Source organism: Eretmochelys imbricata, chromosome 17 (assembly GCF_965152235.1).
Source record: "Eretmochelys imbricata isolate rEreImb1 chromosome 17, rEreImb1.hap1, whole genome shotgun sequence".
In the NCBI taxonomy this organism is placed as follows: Eukaryota; Metazoa; Chordata; order Testudines; family Cheloniidae; genus Eretmochelys; species Eretmochelys imbricata.
The window spans coordinates 14,521,395-14,540,598 of NC_135588.1; the positions used below are offsets into that span (position 1 = coordinate 14,521,395).

At 40.5% G+C, this 19,204-nt stretch overlaps 1 protein-coding gene across 2 annotated transcripts in view; it reads right to left on the reverse strand.

Annotated features, from left to right (window-relative positions):
- Positions 1 to 19,204, reverse strand: part of AUTS2 (activator of transcription and developmental regulator AUTS2) — a 971,187-nt gene that overhangs the window by 499,958 nt on the left and 452,025 nt on the right. For both annotated transcript variants that reach the window (XM_077836749.1, XM_077836748.1), the window contains exon 4: positions 13,166 to 13,201. In XM_077836749.1, the coding sequence (XP_077692875.1) occupies positions 13,166 to 13,201 (36 nt within the window). The remainder of the gene's footprint in view (positions 1 to 13,165; positions 13,202 to 19,204) is intronic.

The following is a 19,204-nucleotide window of genomic DNA, read 5'->3' on the forward strand; positions in this document are numbered from 1 at the left end:
GGTAGTTTAAGCAATTAGAACGGAACACGTCAACTAAAAGGGGGAAATAACCAGCAAACTTTCGGGAACTGCTGAGCAACTGATTGAGTCTAGGGATCAAGGAAAAGGAATAGTAAGTAAAGGGGCAGGTACAGTGGCTCTGTGTAATCCCCCGACCATCACACTGAGAGGCTGCTTCTCTAGGTGGTATATGGTACCATCAGATACTACCCCCTGTGTGGCTGGCTCTCAAAGTATGCATGGGGGAAGGTTACTCTTTGCCTTAGTTCTGATTTGAACAGCAATTTTTTTTATATAGCAGATTTAAATTTTTAACAGGTTGGGAAGGAGATAGAGAGAGAGTGGGGACTGAGAAGGATGGCTAAATAAATACAGGTATTCATAAGCAATGGGCTGTAAGAATGGAGAGGAGGTGGTTCAAGGGGCCAGGAGAAGTGAGATACAGCTAGTGTAGGAGTAATATTAGTGCTACAACAGGCTCAACTCTGGAGTGAGAACTCCTACTTTCGCTCCCCCTCTCTCCAAGCTAAGCACTGCCTTGCACTGAATGGCTTTTGGATTCTCCGCTACAAGGTACTCTGGGGAAAGAGATTGATTTGGCTGAAGTTTGACAGGCACAGGTGGCATTCACCAGCTGCAAGTAATTTAGCTCCTGTTGGCACTGCAGCGGTTCTTGGACTTTTCACAGTTTGTGTTCAGTGGAGAAGAGGGGATAGGGAAAGAGAAAACAAGACCTGGGTGGTGTTTAATAGCATCCCCAGGCTTCACGGCTGGCTCCTTCATGCTGGCAACCCCAACAACACTGCAGTAGACTCCTTCAGTAAGTGCCCGAATATTAATGTGCCAGCACTGGGTTCAGGCTTGTTTATGCTTCCGGTCTGTACTGTAAAAGTGAATTGCCATTGATGCAGCTGCCACTTGTGGAAACAATCCTGCATGCCAGATGTTGACTTTTGGGGGGAGAATGGGTGGAAATTGCCACCAAGTGTAAGTGATTTTTCTGCAGATGGACCTGCAGCAGCACTTTCCCACCTTTCAAAGTGTCCCACAAGCACATTTATTTCTTTTCCAGCTTCTGCCTCGCCAATTTTTCAAGCTCAGATTCTGTGTACTGGACAGAGTTGGGGAGCTGGTGCTGCAGTTGCCGGAAGATTTTTGTTGATTTTTGTTGCGTCATAAGCGTGTCAATTCTTGTAATGCCCAAAGGAGGGTTTCCACAGACAGGGGAAGGAAAAGGCTGCAACTGCTTCAATATTATTACACTGGCTTCAGATCCAGGTGTCTGAACTCACCCATCTCGAGGAGCCTCATGGTAGAAAGAAAAATGCTATGTACTGAATATGGTCTCTCTCTCCCTTCTGTTTCTTATGGTGCTGTGCTGTGATTTTTATAATTTTTTTTTCAAAACGGAGAAAAAGGACAGAAGTGGAACTTCTAAAAAAGGGTTCTTCTAAAAGCACTTGGTAAAAAAAAGTTGTGGTCTGTGGCTTCAATTCCTCTCCTCTCCTTTCCCTTCCTAGCTCTTTCAGTTGCTTAGCAAGGAAGTCCTTAAGTGTCACTTGGAAAATCGTTCCTCGAAACTCAATCCAGACTCCCTCTCTCTCTCTCTCTCTCTCACACACACTCTGATGAGCTCGATGGTCCAGCCTTCCGTTTGCAAAGCTTCCAGCTGGCTCCAGGCAAGAGCGTGACCCCATTCTGAACACAAACTTTACATTCTGCAACCTTTGTGGCTCCCATTTATGCACATGCTACAGCAGTCATAAATATTCCCTTGGCTCATCTTTCATCACAATCCCTTATGGGCAGACTCATTGGCAATGATGAGCAAACCTACTATGCAAATGGAGCTAATACATGATCTTTCAATATGCAAGGTGTCTGCTTGGGCTGCAAAGCTCTCCGCAGCTTCTAACACAAACCGATAATATAAATCATAATGTGGATTGAAACAGTTATATTACAGTAGCATCCAGAGGCTCATTGGTCTTTGCACTGCACAAACACACAGGAAGGCACAGTCCTTGCCTTAAAGAGCTTAATACTGCAGATGGTTAAATTTTGTTCCTGGACAAAGTGGCTGAATTTCATGACAACTTCTAAATAAATTACTTTCCCTTTATTTGCAAATACAGGCGAATTCATGATTTTTCCCCTAATACAATTATCACAATAGCACACCTATCCACACCTATCCCACCACTGGAGCTACTTGTTCATCTCTAATTAATACCAAAAGCAAAACAGAAGACGCCCAATAAATGCAGTGAGGACGTCTTCTAGCTCTGCAGCAAATGGTCTGCATTTCTTTGCAATGTTTTTGGGACACGTAACAGTAGAACTTCCCAATGGCCACTATTACAGGCATCACATTGCACTAATCAAAGGCTACTGAAACAATAGTGTTAATCTTAACTGAGGGGTTCAGCCACATCTCTGTGGAAGAGGAGTTAGGCACGTGCACGGAGAAGAGTTAGCAAGAGATGAATAAGCTCCCAACCACAGTTGAATGTATCTTAACCCTTGGGTACAGTTAAGAAAACATTTGCTCTGCTTCTGTGTTTTACACATTGGCCATTGTCAAAACAAAAGCCTTAAAGAAAACACTTCACTTCTCAGTGGGCTGATAATAGTAATAACCTAATAATATTTTCCTTACGGACAAAGTACCTCCAAATATTTATGAAGAATCATCACAGAATGCAACGCAGCATTACAAGCTTTCATCTAATTACTTCCACTAAGACAAACACACGAATCCCGCGCTTCTCCCTCTTCCAAAGCACAGAATCTCAGAGCTCCAAACCTTCAGAAACCCTCCTCTGATGGACACTTTTACTTCAGGAAATGACATGGTGACATAGGTAAAAGGTGATTTAGATAGACCGCTGTGTCACAAATTGTCAGGATCTGATTTAGAGACCTTGCCTTTGTCAAGAAAGACAGTTGGGAGTCTGCTTTAAAGAAGTACTGGGAATATTTTCATCAAAGGTCTGAATTGAAAAACAGTGGGAGGTAAATATCTGAGATGTTGCCAAGGAAGACCGCTATATCCGTGCAATTACCATTAACAGGGGACAGCAGTGGTTCAATGAAGTAATTCAATCTGGTGTCCTACATTTTATCAGGCAGCAATTTTGAGCTCTGACATAAAAGGCTGAAAGAGAGGATTGAACTCTCTTCTATGCAATTTGGGCTTAATTCTTGCAATCAGGAGACGCTTTTTCCTCTTAAGGTCCAATCCTACCATCCTTCAGCGTGAAACAAAGGAGGAATGTTTGCTCCAGCACTAATTTTTGAGAAAAATAAATTAAACAAATTGTGCCTATTTTCAAGGTTCTTTAATTCTATTTTCTTCCAATTGGGCAAAGGTGTGTTTTAAATCAAGGCAGACAGAAAGATCTCAACGAAGACTCTTCCATAGTGCTGCATGGAGATCAGGCAAGCTGCTCACGCAGGTAGTAACAGGAGTTGTGTGCCTAATTTCCACCAAACCAAATTACTCCTAACGTAACCCTGGCACAGGCTAGTAAGAACAGGGCTTTGTTCACTAAGTCACACCAGCAACATGTCTGTATTTGCAGGTTTGGCAGGAAAGTGAGTGTTCTGACTGATGTGGCCTAAATAAATATACTCAACCAAAATATGAGAGCAAGAGAAACAAAATATATTTATCTAGAAAAAGGCAAAACCAAACCACCAGTTTTGTTCATGTCCCAAACATTTGTCATACTGCATCTCATGGCTTTGGTTTTGTTCATATAAATACAGATCAGGTACAAACTCTGCAGCACCACATTCCTCATTAGAGGCTTTTCTGCTGTTTTTTCTCCTGGTAGTCCCTAGCTAGGGCTGAATTGTTGGTAATATTGACTCTTGGAGTCACCAGATTTGTTCTGTGGGTGTCAAATTCATCCCTATACAGAAGGCTAGTATAATACTATGTACCATTTAAGTGGTGCAAACGCCTAGTTCTTGTGGCTCTCTTGATAGGGATGAATTTTCTATTCATTCTATTGTATATTAGTTCTAATGTCTGAACCTCAGCAGTGCAGATGCAAGGAACCACTCTCACAAACCTGTCTCAGGGAAATTATTTGCCTTTGTCTTTCTAAGACATTTTTTATTGATGCACTCTTTGGAATAATACCAAACTTTTGCACAGAATAGTGTGCCACCCAACTATTCTCAAAAATACAGTCCATGTATAAGCTACAGCAAAAAGGACACAGAAGCCTGAAAAATCTCTATGGTTGTTCGTTTAGGGAAAAATATGAAACGTTTGTTTTGATGCCCCCCCCTCCATCACCACAGCAGAGAATCTCCCCTAATTAATATAGGATTGAGAAGAATAAAGTGATCTAACGCTGCTCTACTCACTTGGGTAGCTAAAAAATCCTCATAGATCTTACATCCCGAGTATGAAGAGCAGGACATCACCCCTGGTTTGTGTGTGGTGCAGTTGACAACCTTTTAAAGATGATGTTAAAGAGCCATTAAAACCATGCCTATCATGAAGTGGTCTCTTCTTGGGGATTACAGTCCTTTCCTACCCCTGAAATAGTAGTAGTCGTCCCAAGAGACCCAATACTGCTTTCCACCAAAACATTAAATGCACAATACATACACAGAGCGCTTCTGAGCATTCAGTTTTAATGATTTGAAACTGAGACCCTAGGAGGAAGAAAGCTTTGTATATGACAGCTTAACTGCTTGCAATCAAACTAATTTGCAGCACGATGACCTGAAATGAGTTTAAAAGCACCATAATGTATGTTTAGCAATCAGTGAAGCAATTCTTTATTATTCAGCTTCACGTTTGCAATTTGTGTCACATGTTATAAAAAGGAGGGAGGGGAGAGAAAAAGAAAGAAAACACAAAATAGTAATTCTTTTTGCTTCACAGGAGCTGATGAGCCAAGAATATACTTATTCCAGGCTGATGCAAAATAATAATAAAAAATAAGCTACATTGTAACACAGTGAGTTTGACAGACTCCTTCTAGAACGACAGCAAATCTCACCCTGTCTGCTCTTGAATAAACCTTGTCATCTTTAGAAGTGGAAAGTGACAAAAATCATGTTTAATTATTTAACAAAATGAATTTTGATTTCTTTTTAAAAAACAGGTTTGGATAAAGATTGATTAAGAGGCTGTGCAATTCAGGGAAGTTTACTCAGAAGCTCATAGAAAAGGTGAATGAATTACGAGAACAGGAAAGCAATTATGCCCTGCTAAGGTTTTGACAATTGCCAGTGCAGCCCTCTACTCATCACTGGCAACAAACGGAGGAACGCTTTGTTCTCAGGAAGGCCATGTAGTCTAGTTCATCATTTCCCAATCAGTGAGCCATGACCCATTTTTGGGCCACCCTTTAAGTGACTCAAATGAACACTCAGGGGGGTGTGGGCAGGGGGAGTTCCAGTGTAGTTGATCATATCAGTGGGATATGTGTTGGTTACATTTGTGAGAAGCAGGGGTCCGCCAGTGGAAAACCACTGATTCAACAGGCTGAAGGTTGATCTGGGAGTCAGGAACGTCTATTTTCTGACCTCCGTTCTGCTTATGTGGGTACGTCACTTGAATTCTGTCTCAGTTTCCTTTTAGTTAAGATGTGGACAATATTTGCTTATCTATTTCATAGAAAGGTCTGTGAGGATAGATATTCGTAGAGTGGCTCTTTGAATACAATGTAATATTTTCACAACAGTAATTCATGGCATGGCGGGTTCTGTGAAGCTTGAGGTAGCATCTTTGAGAAGGATTGCAACATCATTTCTGTTCATAATAGATCTGAGGGAAGGAGGTTAGCCCCTGTGAAATGGTCAAATTTCAACTGAATAATTCCATTCTGCCTACCTAAATATTCCACTCATTTCAACTAGATACTTTATACTTCACTTTACACCCCAAAAGAACTGTGGAGTTTTGCTCATGAAAAATAACAGTTTGTGTTCCACTTACAATCATCGTCATTATTAATCGGATTTGCTTGCCTTTGGTGTCCTATTTGCTTTGATGGTCATATTATCTCTAATATGACCCCTCCCTCTAATTCTTTGAATGAAGCTATGCTGGGGACAACACCGAAGTTTACAAGAATTAAAATTAAGTGACCCGGGGTAGATGTTATTGCATGTCATGTATCTATTTGGTAATGGTGCTGTATCACTTACACCACCTGTTTCAAATGCACTGCATTTTCAGTGGCTTCTGGAAAATAAAAGGCAACATCTAAAAGATTTCAAATAAATAAAAACCATCACAACTATCTGGTTTCAGAGCTCAATTCTAAATTTGCTGTATTACTATTTACAAACCCTAACAGAAAACCATCACCCTCAGAGAGATTTCTATTGGGAATTTTGTTCATTATTCTTGCACCTGAAAATATAACTAGAAGATTTACAATGTAGGTTGTTAGCTTTTTCTTCTGTAAAGAACAGTGTACTAGGTCCCAGAACAGGCGGGTGGGGAAGGACCCAAAACAAATTAACAAAAGATTATGTCATCTGAAGAAGGCCTTAGGGAAGAAGTCTCTGCAAAAGTTCATAAGGCCCCTACCTCAGAGCCATGCTTCTAAACTCTCAAATTGAGTCAGCAAAACAAAGTCTCTGGACCCTGGTCCAGCTAGTCACCTGAGAGAGAAAGAAACTGCAACACGTGGCTGCCCACCTGTAATGAAATCTGTTCATTCCCCTATTCAAATTTCCTCCTCCCGTTTATTCAGGCCAGCCCAGGGCAGAGTAGGGAGCCTCCTTGATTACCGCCAGGAGATTTTGGTTGTGAGCTCTCATATGTCTCTTAAAGGAATAGTATATTCCTTCCCAAATGGGCACACGGAGATTTAAAATAGGGCTGAAATGCAGTACAGTACATATCCTTTGAAATTATACCAAGCTGATTATTGTGAGAAAGTTGGAGATCATTCATTAGCCTGCTAAGTAAGTATTAGAATTTGTTAAGACTGATTTATATTGCCGAACACAGGGTAACAGGAGTTGTCTTTTCAAATGTGTTTGTAGAGGACGTGACAGTTTATTGAGTGTGGTGCATCAAAACAGCCAGTCGCTTCGCTGCTTTTGTAAAAATCCATTGTATTTTCAAATGGACAAACCTTTTTACACGAGCAAAACACATCTAAACATTTGGCTTCTCAAGTCAAGCACTGCAGATAACAGTTAAAGTGTCTCGAACTAGCTGCAACACCAATAACTTCTGTTTACTGCCATCACTGACTACAGGGAAAATGTGACACTCGGCATGAAAAAAGAGTACATTCCTTCCATAACAAGCACTGGTTGTTTCAAATGATGCTTTGGGTATCCACGCCACACATTTCCTACCCTATTGAAATGAAGTGCCTTATTTACACTCCTAGAGAAGTGTTCTTAACACTCTCTGGTTAGTTGATGAAACCTGACCACCACAAGGAATGAAATAGAAGAAAAGCTCTACTTCAGAGGCTCTCAACCTTTCCAGATTACTGCACCAGGAGTCTGATTTGTCTTGCATACCTCCAAGTTTCACCTCACTTAAATATTTGCTTACAAAATCAGACAAAAATACAGAAGTGTCACAGCACACTATTACTGAAAAATAGCCTACGTCCTTATTTCTACCATATAATTATAAAATAAATCAATTAGAATATAAATATTATACTTACATTTCAGTATATAGTATACAAGGCAATATAAACAAGACATTGTCTGTATGAAATTTTAGTTTGTACTGACTTATGTAGCCTGTTGTAGAACTAGGCAAATATCTAGATGAGTTGATGTACCCCCTACAAGACCTCTGCGTACCTCCAGAGGTACACAGACCTCTAGTTGAGGACCACCGCTCTACTTAAGATCGTTCAGATTCAAATACAAATACACAGTAAATGGAGGAAAAAATATTGGTTACACGCTCAGTGTCTAAAATAGGAGTGTACAAACTTGGAGTAGACTTTGGTGTACCCAAGTCCACATTAGGGTTGGAGCCCTTCAGGATTGTCCTGGAGTCTCCAGGAATTAAAGACTGCCATGTGATGAAACCTCCAGGAATATGTCCACCCAAATTGGCAACTCTAGTCCACATTCCTCCTCTAGCCTATGACTTGGCATGTATTCCTGCAATGCATGGAAAGGTAGATGAGATTCATTCCTTTTAGCGAGTTGCATGGATTCTTTTGTGGTCACTACCCTACATGGTTGGCTGTTCACGTGCTCTTCATGGGATGGATTTCTGGAGCACTGTGCGAGGAAATGAAACATTGTACAACATGGTGTCCCAGTGGCATGTCATAATTATGCAAACATCTGCTGAACCGCGTTACCAGCCTCGGGGCAAATCAGAGATTTTTTTTTCTTTAAATGAGGGGGTGAAACACACATTTTTCTTGAGTAGATAACAAAGGTCAAAGCCAACCAGCCACTTTTTCTTTTATTTTTTCCTTTTTATTTTAAAATTCCCCAGTTGTTTTACATGATAGTTCCCTTCGTTTCCATGTCCTGCACCCAAAATGTTACTTTGGCTACCAGTCAGTATCCAACCTCAAACCCCACCAACCATTGTGTGTATGGAGAAAAACTGAAATCCTAGTAGAAAATAAACCAAAACATACATAAATAAATACAAATAAGACAAACCCTGAGTATGAAATCACAAATATGCTACAAACCACTTCAGTAAGAGAAAGGACTAACTATGCTCATCAGGAATTAACACAAGCTGATGAATCAGGTAATTTCTAACCATCTTGGGATATGTTTTGCTCTTTAGAAAAAAAATATTCAATAATTTAGATTCTGATGTCTGTTTTATTTTCTTACAAACAGCAAAACCTGCTCCAATTCTCTAATGTGGGTTTGGTTTCATGAGATTTATGATGCTAAAATGGAAGAAGTCAACGTGCCAAAATCCTTTCTTGTACTCAAAGGAGAGAAAAAAGCAAAACTGTTATTCAAATCCCAATCATGCACGTCTGAACCTCTGATATAGAAATCAGGGACACTAAAAAAATCTTACATACTCTAACTGGTTTTGAAATCTAAAAAGGTTTTGAGAAGAAATTGCAAATTAGGATGGCCCTGTCTTATTTTATAAAAGCAGCTTTGTTTTGCTGGGGCATGGTATCAGCTTCAGAGTATTACCTTAAACAAGCAGTGCTACCTGCAAGGTTTTATGGATAACAAAGGGACCAAACAGCCATTTTTGCTGCACTGCATGTTGCACACAAGCACGAGAGATATCGGAACCACCAGATCAGAACATATGCCCATACTGGTGCTTTACAAGACATGCTTGATCTTGATGTGTAGACGAACCATGTTAGCATTTTGTACCACGGAAGTGCTAAGAAACACTAGGCCAAATTCATAGTCATAAACACACTATTTATTCAGGCAAAACTCCCAGTGACCTCAGTGAAGAATGGATTTGCCTCATTGCTACCATATTGCATAGGGACTACATAGACAATAATGCAGGTAGAATTTTGGCTGTTCACTAGAGGACACATTCAGCTGAAGACATTCAGAATGGAAAAGAAGATTGCTCTTCTTGCTGGTAATGAAAAGGCAGACTAGTCCAATATACATTCAATTTACATGAGACATGAGGTAATACCTTTTACTGGACCAACTTCTGTTGGTGAGAGAGACAAGCTTTCAAGCTACCCGGAGTTCTTCTGATCTGAAGAAGAGCTCTGGGCAGCTCAAAATCTTGTCTCTCTCACCAGCAGAAGTTGGTCCAATAAAAGATATTATCTAACCCACTCTGCCTGTCTAATATCCTGGGACCAACATGGTTACAACTACACAGCATACTTCAATTTACATGTCAACAGTATTAGGATATAGATTCCAGATAGTCTACAACTCTAATTATAGGGAGAATAGTAGCTCCTGTGTGAGTGTGCATGTGATGAATGAGCACATATATTAAGGGTAAGTATTCACCAAAGCTCCCAAAAGGTGAAACTGCTCTGGGGTTTTCCTTTCCTATTTTGTCTAGATTAAGCATCCATTCCAATAGGTTTGATCCAAAAACTATATTTGCATATGTTCTCATCTATGAACTTCCATTTAAACCTGATGCATTTTAATCACTTTAAAAAGCAACAGAAGGAGATGAAAGAGCCTTGCTACTCAAAGCCAAGGAGTGACCAACAAGGAGGTACAAGTTATGGAGCACCCAGGCTTTCAAAAAGGGAACTCAAGGAGGACAGAAAAGATAGCAACGTTTCATAAGCGTGGGCATGCCTGTTATGTCATCTGAGTTGCCTGTTGATTTCACAACAGATGCAGCAATCAACACCTCAGCTTGCTTTCCTAAAAAGGGTGTGGATCGAGTGCCTGGTACACTTGGAGGGTGACTTTCCTCAGCAATGAAAACAGAAGTGTGGGTTGAAGGGGTACCACAGTCAACTGTTAGCGAAGAGGAAGTGGGAGGCAGAGGCAGCAACAGGGAAGGATGATTAAAATACTGAGCTAGAAAGAAAAAGATTTTGTTACTTCTTAATTTACCAGCAAATCTTTGCTGCTTTATCCCTACCTCAAAGCTCACTCAGTTCTGCAGGAGATCTGCTTCCATCTGGCTTTCCAAGTTAGGTGTCAGAACTGGGTGGATGATGAAGCTAAAACTATCAGCCCATTTTCACTTACCGCATAGATGTTTCTTCTGGTGTGGCACGGGGCTTTCTGTAACACTGTAGTACAACATATACCAAACCACAATGCTTCTGAAGGTAAAGGGCCTTTATTATTGACTGATCTCAAAGCCCATGTTGTTTTAATTGAGACTCTACTCTAAGAGACATGGTTCTCACAGTCTGGATTCAAGCTAAAGCAATAAGACAGCCAGGCTCTTGCTGGTTAAAGGCTTTGTAAAAACATCAATTCAAGTTCATATTCTTTTGCATTTTGATAATACAATCATTGCATTTATCAGAAACACATGCCACGTTGGTCATTTCGGAGCATTTTTCTCATTGTCTGGTACTGCTGAACACATCTGGGTTATATTTGCCACATGTAAGTTAATAATGTTATGGGCTCTTAAAAAAAATTAGCAAGATAATCCTAAAAACAACTCTTTCCAAAATAAAGGGGGGGGAGGGGTGAACCTTCAAGTTTCATCCAAAATTGTTTAAGTGTAAAAATTACTTTACCAGGATAGCTACACTACAGCACCAACTATTGGTGGTATAGGAAGAGAAAGCAAAATATCACTGAGACTATACACAGTTAAGCACAACACACTACTGAAACTTAAGCGGTTTTGCCCCCACCCCAAGCCCCTCTCAAACAGCAGCATTAAAAATGTGAATGTGTTGGCACTAGAAGAACTCAAAACCTCGTATGTGTGTGTGTGGGTTTTTTGTTTTTTTTTTTTTTTGGTCACTCTTAACTTTGGAGAATTGGAAACTTTTAAAGCTTTTGGATGAAGCACAGGGGATGCTGACACCCTCCAGATTTTCACTATAGTGGACCAACCCACATACAGTATGGTGTAAAAGGATAGCAGATGGCTTTTCTTCTGTTCGCTCTGCTTCCTAAATATTAAGCTGAACGTGTGCTCTCACATCCATGCATATTCAGCTCCCACAATAAGGAGACAAGGCTTTAAAAATTAACAACCCTCTTGTTCTCAGACTGTATCTAACCCATTCCAGAGCATATCTGTACTCCTCTTCATAACAGGTAAAAAATAAGTGTCCAGTCACAAAGGACGGCGTTTACGCTAGACTGTGTAAAGAGACTCAAGTTTTAGCCTTTATACAAGATAATTCTAAAGATGTTGCAGAGATTCCTCCCCCACTCCGACCCCCCAAATATGCATGATACATAATGGGGTAGGCTACAGGAATGAAACAGCTTTTGCTGTTTCTTCTCATCTTAAAGTGATTTGGATTTTGCTACAGTAATGGGAACTACCACCAACCTCCTTCAAGATAATGCTCTCTTCATACCTTTCCACTGGCAGAAGTGTTAACATTCACTTTAGGCTGAAGTCCGACTTAAATCCAGCACGACATGGCAAGCCTCCAAATGCTAACAATTTTTGTGCTTGCATTTTACCCGTTACATGTGAGGTCATTTGCTATCCAGTTTAGTCCCGTATCTTTCTATGTAGGATCACAGACCCTACAGAAAGTAACTAATTTCACCATGTACTAATGAAAGAACATTGCTCTCTGGGAATCTGGAGAGAAATACTTTAAAGTTTCTTCATCATGGACTCTGTACAGTTTTCTTTCCCCCTGTGTTTGATGAAAGGATGGGAGCAGTTTCTGATTACACTATTAACTATACACAGCACATGCTGTGGGAAAAGTCTAATTGCATTTCCCCCCACCTGTTTTCAGAAATATGTAATGATCTATTTCCTCTACAGATATTAGAATGGCAGAAACACGCCCTGCTTGGGGAATATATCGTAAATTACACCGAAAAGAGGCGTAACCACGTTCAACATAAAATACTGGAGAAAGATAAACTGTCCACTGGATTCAACGGTGATGGAATAAGTCTTAACAGTAAACAAAATAAAAAAAAATCACACTTTGTGATAATAGATTAGATAGATTGATCAATCTTGTGCCTCATTCTCTTCTCACCATGTAAAAGTAGCATAATTCTACTGGAGTCAAAGGAGTGCCACCAGTGCCTTGCTAAAACGGATACTCTAGTTCAACCTTTGGTTATGGGTCTTTGTGCAGAAATCACTGCTTGACATTCAGTTGCTTATATTATGCAGGGAACCAAAGTAGAGATTGATCATCATAATGGGTCCATCTGGGTTTAGAATCTGAGTCTATAAAAGAAATTGGAGTGAGGAAGAATCAAGACCCTTGAATCTCATATCAGAACTATGTAAACTGAGGCATAGGATTGTGTTTCATACTGCTTGTTACTATCAGACATATTAAATATAGTGGTAATTTATATACTAATTAACCTGACAAGGTCAATTCATAAAACTATTGTCCAACAGGTCTGGAATTTTAGCTACAATCGATTACCTACAACAGGAAAAGAAGATGATCAGTAAATCTATCAGGCAGACTAAGGTTGGTTATTTATGCTTGTTTCAACATAATAAAGAGCTCTCTTTTCAGGAGTAATGTTAAGCTGTTCAGAGGCACATGTGTTGAAGTTGAAATACACTTACAAAGTAGCCTGTTCCCAAGCTGGAAGGAGCTGAGCTCTGCAATAAAACACAAAGACAAAATGGAAAGTCAGTGATGGTTTTTAACACGTTCCAATCCACATAGCTCATTACCAGCCCTTTCCAAGCTTTTCATCACTACATCACAGCACCAATGGCTGCCCCTTGTCATCTGCTACTGAAACAAACACAGTGATGCTTAATTTTTCCCTTTACATCTCTCAACGACTCTGAGATGGTAACGTGCTATTTACTGAATTCCAAGCTTCCATGGTGGACATAATTGCCAATTTATTTGACAGGCAGCTGGGTAATGAATTAATGATGGCATTTCGCCCTGCAATGAGACTAAACAGACACTCATCAACCAGCCTCCCTGACATTCAATACCCTGGACTCCAGCTACTCAGCTTTGTGGCCACAAAGGGGCAGATGGGAGGAGGAAAAAAGATACCATAGACTGACTTCAAAATAAAAAGCCCGGTGGATTTGGATGACTTTTTCAGTGTATGCCCTTTTTGCCAATTTATTCACGAAAGGCCCTGGTTAGTGCACACACTGCTTTTTTAAAATGAGACATTTTGTAAACATAATTAGAAGACTGAAACGTAAAGAACACGTGAGCATAGAGAAGCAGCTACAGTCAATGTCCCATTTCCCAGACATATAGTCACGAGAATTTCCAATTTAGACTTCCATATTTTTGATAACCCAAGGATTTTAGAAGAAAAATAAACAAACCAAAGTATGAAAGAGACTTTAAAACTCAAACCTCTAAAATATCAACAAACAACAAAGGAATCAGGTTTAAAATTTGTATAAAATAGTGTCATAAAATTCCGGTTTAAGGTGGGGGCATGACTGTAATCTCTATATTCACAGGAATCAGGGAGACCTAAGCACTTCAGTCACAATCCAGGTCTCTGTCTATTACAGGGGCAGCCAAACTTACTCAGCCTCTGAGCCACATATGACAATCTTCAGAATTTGGAGAGCCAGGGCTCAGCAGATTCCTGACAGGTGCACCCTGCAAGGCTGTAGCCATGAGAAGAACCCACTATCCCACCACCCCACTGCAAGGCAGAGGTCCCAAGTTCCCCCTGCCTGTCTGGTAGATAGAGAATGGGGGGAGGGGGCACCGCGAGCATCTACTTGAACTGTAAAAGAACAGCATGTTTCTCATGAGGCACAGTTTGGCCATCCCGATCCATTACATTATAGCACACACTGTCCAACTGCTGATGGTCCCACTGCCTGAAAAGTTTCAAACCAGACTGGACAACACACAAGAAAATATGATGTAGAGAACCGTTCTCTATAGTCAGGGAGATGGAAAAGACCACCTTGGGTCATCAAGGCTCTCTCTAACTTGCACAGCTTGGTCAATCCTTCTGTTCCCTGACAGTCTCACTTGCAATAATACACCATAAAGAATGCCGGAAATAGCATGGACAAGACTTAACAAGCTCAGAGAAAACGTGTAGTGTTTGCAACACCATAACTATTTCAAAAGCAGTTGCAGGGAGCCCTAACAGGAAGTCCTCTCTGTGCTAGGGCTCAGTCTTACAGTAAGTATAACTTTTGATCACTGCAGCACACCAATGAGAGAAATTAATGCCTGCTGAGGCCTATGCTGTAACAATTTCCAGTGAATTCAATAGAGCTGGATTGTGTCAACAAGCTGAAGAGTCACAGCGAGGTTATTGTAAATAATTCAGAATACTATTGAGAGTTCACCAATTAAGGACCAAATAAAGAGGGTTGAAGTGGTTCTCTTCAGTGCAATTCATTCTTGGATCCATGGTTACCTGAAAGATCTTTCCCTTTGACCATATCCTGAAGGGCACCTGTATTCTGACAACATCCACCTTCTAGGGGTTCTACTATGACATCTTAGGTGAGCACATGACTGATCCTGGGCTGTGGTGGCTGTAAAGGTTTGCAGTTGACTCCCCTTACTGCTCTCCTTCAGCTCATGCATCCCCACTGCTGAAAGATTATAGTTGATGTTGCTTGATCAGAAATGTTCTTGTTTTCCACAGACAGACTCCATTAGCTAATCCTCCTTTATTTTTCCCTTTTAAAGGATGTCATTTGCTCTGGATTTTAGCATTTTATTTTATTATTGTCTATTTTATGCTGTATAAACCTTACGACTTTACTGCAAAGTATTATAGGTGTACCATTATTCTTACTGTGCTGCCGTAGTTTAGGTGACAATGATTTCCCTTCTAATTCCATTCTCTGACACTTGCAACTTTATAAAACTTGCACCTGCAAGGCTGAAATTTTCCAAGACTGGATTTTGCCCAAATGTAGGGGGAAAAGAAGGAGGGTTTGGTGAAAATTTCAGCAAAAATGGCTCAGATCAAGTACAAAAAGAGTAAGCCAATATATTTACCACAATAGAATTCTTGTGACCTTTTCCATGAAAAGCTCCAGTGCTATAAAGGCTATGGGTAGAAAGTTGAAATTTAGCAATGAAATGGCCTTAATTGAAGAGAAATGCTTTTCAGTTTTCTAGGGAAATTTGGTTTTGATTTGACTGCATTATGACCCTTGGAACATTGCAAGCCAGATATGGATACTACGTTTTGCACAGGGAGTTTGTGCATTGTGACAAGCATGTAGCTAAGAAAGCCTGCCAGTCTAGCTTAGCTGCATTGTGCACTGACAGGGCATACAGGCCGAAGCAAGGACTATGTAAGCAGAAAGCCTTTGACCTTTTTGATGTCTCTCAATAGCTAAATGATCTTGCTACCCTGTTCCGAGCCTTGGTACAAACCGTTGAATGCATGCAGCATCTTTACATGCCCCATGCTGAGTCACGATCCTGCACTGGATGACATTACTTCTCCTGCACATAGAGCGCCTATATTAGATAAAATGGTTTCACATTTCACCTGGTACAAAAAACAACATTGATACAGACTATCTGATAGTCACACAACCACCAGGAGAAGCCTGCATCAGAAGCCCATGAGCAAAATCTGAGTCACAGGTCTTGCAGAGGCTCTCATTTAAAATAAATTGTTTTCTTCTTCTTCTTCTTCTTCTTCTTCTTCAAGAAAAAAAACTTGGGGGCCAGGAGCAAAGTAGTAGTAATGCTCTTGGAAGTATCAGCTTATTGTGTACCGAAGAAAATTGCATCCTTCGGGTCTTGGAAGGCACAGTTATACCCATTTTGCATATATATTGTGCATTACTTGGGGAGCTGGGTGGGGAGAAGGGCTGTGTTGTACATATTTGTTCTGGCTATTGTTTATGCAGGTCTGACTGAATGAAGGAACAGTGGGTATCATTTCAATTTCTGATGTCAACATCAAATTACTTATTTAATTTCATGCCTGGCGAAGCATTGTATAGCTACACGCAGAATCATTTCACTTCATTTGTTATGCTGTGTTTTCTCGGCGATTGGCTTGCCTTCCAACTGACAGCTTTAATTACGACATGAATTTGATTGCACTGCCAAATTAACATAATGCAACAAAGCATTTAAGCTCTCAGACTCAGACAAAAAAAGAAAGACAACATGCAGCCCATCAGCTTCTTGTGCGCCCGCCCGTGTGAGCATACACACACACAGTTTCCTGGTATTATTCCAATTTTGATACCTCCAACAAAACAAAATATTCTGAAGGAGAGGAAATGCTAAGAGTTTAACAGCTGAGAACTCAAGGACTAACCCTCATTCTGGATTTTTTTTGGGCTGAACATTATTGTAGAAGAAGCTGGAGGAAGAGAAATGCAAATGTTCTAATATCTGAAGCTGAAACTGATGCGGCGGGTGAGAAGATGTTGACTTTGTTGGGGCCTGGTGCCTTCACTCTTTAATCAGACCTCAACATATCTCCCTGCGTGGCACTGAAGCTGGTCTCCCTTCCCTCAGTCGCCAGCACAATCTCCTCACTGGCTTTGGGTACCCTATGCACTTGGAAACACACAGCCAGAAAGCACGAGAAACTGAGGCACCAAGAGAGAAGCGATGTGCTTTTCCGAGACCCGGAGATGAGATCTGCAGAACCAGAGGAGATGCCATGTGTGCAGAATGTTGAGGGGGTTGGGTAAAAGATGGAACAGGGTGTTTATTTTTTCCGGCCCAGATGTTTCTCATCCGGTTACCAAACTGGAGTTCTAAACAGCATGCTTTTGATGCCATTGGTGAGTCGTCATTCCTTATAAAGACCATCTCCTACCTGAGACCATGGAGGAGAAAAATAGCAGATTTTACTATTGCTACCCATGATCTAGAGTAATCATATAACTCCTGTGAGAGAGCGAGAACAAGTCACATAGATCAGAGATGCCAGGACTCCTCAGCTATTTGTCACTATCCACATTTGTACGGTGTGCATAAAAGTTAAGGCTGTATGAACCATGAAAGATACAAGAATGGACTTCAATGGGATAACTCCTGTGCTTAAAGTTCACATGCTTAAATTTGCTTCACTGCTTTGCTGCATTGAAGCCAGAGTGCCCAGGATCGAGCTTTTGTGGGGATTTTTGCAGTATGTTGACACTTCTACTCTGTCAGAAATAATAATCAGTGATATAGTAGACTCATTGGCTAATCCCCTTAACACTCTGGGATGTTTACCATCCAGGCCTGCTGGCTTCTATATGCTGATTTTTTATCCCAAGGATTCCCTTACCTCCTCTGGCAACCGAGGGAAGGAAGGTGATCTCAAGTATTTCAAAAAGGGAAATCAAAGTTGAGTGAGTTCCAGGCTGAGGAAAAGAAAAGGCACTGCCATGTTGTCTTCAAGCAAAATCTCAACAGAATGAATTCCACTACTGGCAAGATTTTGATGAGATTAAAATGACTGTAGCGCCCTATATATTCCCAGCTACATGTAAGAAGAAGGTCTCCAAATTCTCTGCTTTAGAGCCCTGAGGCTAGCTCTATCCAGAAAGCAGAGAGTAAACTGTTATTTCAAAAAGACTAGAGAAGAAGAAATACAGAGAGAGAGAGAGAGAGAATGTGTTGGGGGGGGGGGCAGGTGGAAGACAGGTTTACAAACTCAAACAAAGATTTATCAGCTCACTGTCCAACAGCTGCTGTCAGGAGCTGTCAGGTAATCATTATCCTTAATTTACCAGAGGTCAAGTTTTCTGTTAATTAAATTCTTTTGGAGCATTCGAGGGAAAGGGGGTGCAGGAAGAGATAACGGAAATCAGTTTCACTGCACTGCATTTGACAAGAACATCGGGCAATTCCACTTCCTACTTTCTGATGCTATTTCAAAACTCATTATGAGAAAAGTCTCCTGATTAACATGGTCTTTTCATTGTATTATTTTCTTTTTGGTTTTGATCACTACTCTTGCAAGTGCTGCAAATTATCTGCTTGGATCTCATTAGGCTGCAAAGGAATGATCCCTTGTAAAAACACTTTGACTTAATGTCTGTGTTACACAAGGACTGCAGACACATTTATAAAATGCACAGTTGAAAGATACCTGTCAGGAGATGGAATGATGCCACTGACAAGTGAGTTTGCAAACTGGTTACTAATTATACTATCTCCCTCTTTCTGCATCTGTCACTGGGCTATCACTTAGGCTTCTCATTAAAGCTCATGAAGTTAACATTTCTAGATCAACAACTTACTTACAACCAGAGATTTGAAAATGGATTATCCATCTAAAATATATACATTCCCTTCATTATACATCTTCATGCAGGAACCATGCCTACTGTTCTAGCTTGTAAGACTACCACAATAGAAATTCATCATGTTGAGAGTCCAAGATTTACTTTTGTGACCCATGGGCTGATCTCAATGAGATATTTTAAATATTACCCATATTTTCCACAGAGTACACAATCTCTTTGTGTATTTTTCCCCAGGTGAAAAGTGCCTATGTCAGAGAAAATTCTGCAGAGAGAGAGAGAAAGAGAGAGAGAGAGAGAGATCTTAGTCTCATCTATTGTTCTTTTCAGGACCATCAGCATTGGCAAATGAGATGCAGTCAGAAAGCCTGTACCTTTTCAAATGTACTATTTTAAAATAACTATTAAGCTCTCAAATCTTGTTTG